This window comes from Perkinsus marinus, assembly GCF_000006405.1.
Source record: "Perkinsus marinus ATCC 50983 genomic scaffold scf_1104296960812, whole genome shotgun sequence".
Taxonomy (NCBI): Eukaryota; Perkinsozoa; order Perkinsida; family Perkinsidae; genus Perkinsus; species Perkinsus marinus.
Genome location: NW_003205959.1, coordinates 1 through 1,900, shown reverse-complemented (window position 1 = coordinate 1,900; position 1,900 = coordinate 1). Strand labels below are relative to the sequence as shown.

The 1,900-nt window shown below is 47.1% G+C and overlaps 1 protein-coding gene across 1 annotated transcript; it reads right to left on the bottom strand.

Annotated features, from left to right (window-relative positions):
- Window positions 1–7: 7 nt before the first annotated feature.
- Window positions 8–602, bottom strand: Pmar_PMAR003911 (conserved hypothetical protein; the record flags this gene model as incomplete). The annotated part of the gene is made up of 1 exon (XM_002772551.1): window positions 8–602. A coding segment is annotated over one exon (595 nt), but the record flags the coding sequence as incomplete, so codon positions are not given.
- Window positions 603–1,900: the final 1,298 nt, after the last annotated feature.

Below are 1,900 nucleotides of genomic sequence, written 5' to 3'. Positions count from 1 at the left end.
TCATCACTAATAGTATATGGATGTCTCTTGAGCCTCGGATACTTCGTGCAGAACTCATCAAAATGATGCCATAATTTCGGCCTTATTGTCACAGCAGCGCGTTCCATCTTATCCGAAGTGACCCAACAGGGAACAACATTGTGAGCATCAACTAGCTCGAAACGAATGTCAAGGCGCTTGGCATGCTTCGTAAAGGCGGCAACCCACTCCTTGTTCAAACGAAGAGGAGTGAAGTCCGTAACAACGTATTTGCAACCGACTCTTTCAGTGATGTCAGCGAGGAAGGCCGGGAACTTGGGAGAAGCTTCGATCGCAAAAGGGATGTTGAGTTGACTCAAATTTGCAGCTACGACCTTCAAACCACCGACTTTGAAGGCGTGCTGTCGCAAGCCTCCGCCAAGATAACCAACTGCCAGGTTGTAAACAACTAAGAGAGGTCGTTTACTCCGAAGGGCCACATTCTGTGCATGGATTAGCGCCCAATTGTCACGAGAACGGATCTCTCGACTCATCCAATAGATAACTGGTCCAGGAGATGTGAGACCTGTTACGGGTTGATTGAGTACTCTGATGCGATCCGGACTCACAGACGACTGAGGCATAACGGAATAATCTCAAGAGAAAGTAGACTGCAAATCATCCGAATGCATAGATTCGCTATTTACTCTGTCACCGGATCACGTTTCCCAAGAGCTCTCTCTCAACAACCTACATGCAAACCCTCGCTGCTAGTCTAACATAAGACAGGGCACACAATGTCACAATCGTATCTTCTCACCCGAGTTACAAAAGAACGTACAACGAATAATGTGATCGGAGCAGTTCTTCGTAGTGAAGCTTCTTGGTCGACCTTCCACCATCCCAACCATTATCCGACTTATCCATCAACAGTACCATGGAAGCATTATTCCCGTACTCCTCATTTCATCATCTCAGGAGATACCAACACAGCCCAACAAGTATGTAGACGTCACTGTCACAAGATGTTGATCAACACCAAGTGCCGTTCCGCGATATAAAGTTAACCAGGAGCAAATCCCATGGGTAATGCATTAACTTCATCCTGAACAACTGGACATTGTTCAGATTGCTGGACCTGTTCTGGGCCACACAGCTGTCTACCAGTTTGAGTATGTTGAAACCCGAACTGCCTTAAATCAAGCCTTCCCGCAGTAGTTAATGAGCAACCCACTTGGTGATATGTCCTCGACTATCTGATGGCATCACAAGAGCTCTGCAAGACGAGTCTCCCTCAACGTTGAATCTAATACCGCAATGCGATGACCTGCGCGTGATCGAGATACTTGTAATGGAGATGCCGCATCCCAACTCGGAAGCTTTTTTCATTCTCTGTCTCGTAAGCCGTCGATCGGGTCAGCTGTACTGATGACAAAGAATGTTCGATCCTTGTAAACATTCGCGTCAAATCGACTCAGTCGATTGGGACCTCTTCATACATCGCACTATAAACGATCTAATAAGCTCAAAGTTCCGGATTCCACATCTCGAACAGAGATCGACGAATATGGTCTACCGATAAGCAAGCGGCCTTCGATTGCTGCCTCAAGTCTGTTAGCCATGTCACATTCCCATACGGCCATTCAATCACTCTCGTCAACCATGTACAAACCCTCATGCTCATGTCGCAGGAGTAAGTGTTATGTCGCATGGCTTACGTGTAAGGCTTGGTAGGACGTGGTGATGATCGCGAGCTTCTTGTCATTTTATGTCCGAAACTTCTGTGTCTTGCAATGATACGCTCTCCAAAAGCTTTATTTAGATGGTGTGATTGACAGAGAGGGAATGGATTCACAGGAAGGGCAGCAGGAATGGGGCGGTCTGAACGCCAGCCAGCAGTGGCAGTTTCTCGAACGGCGAGGCTGAAATTCAAAGTATAACC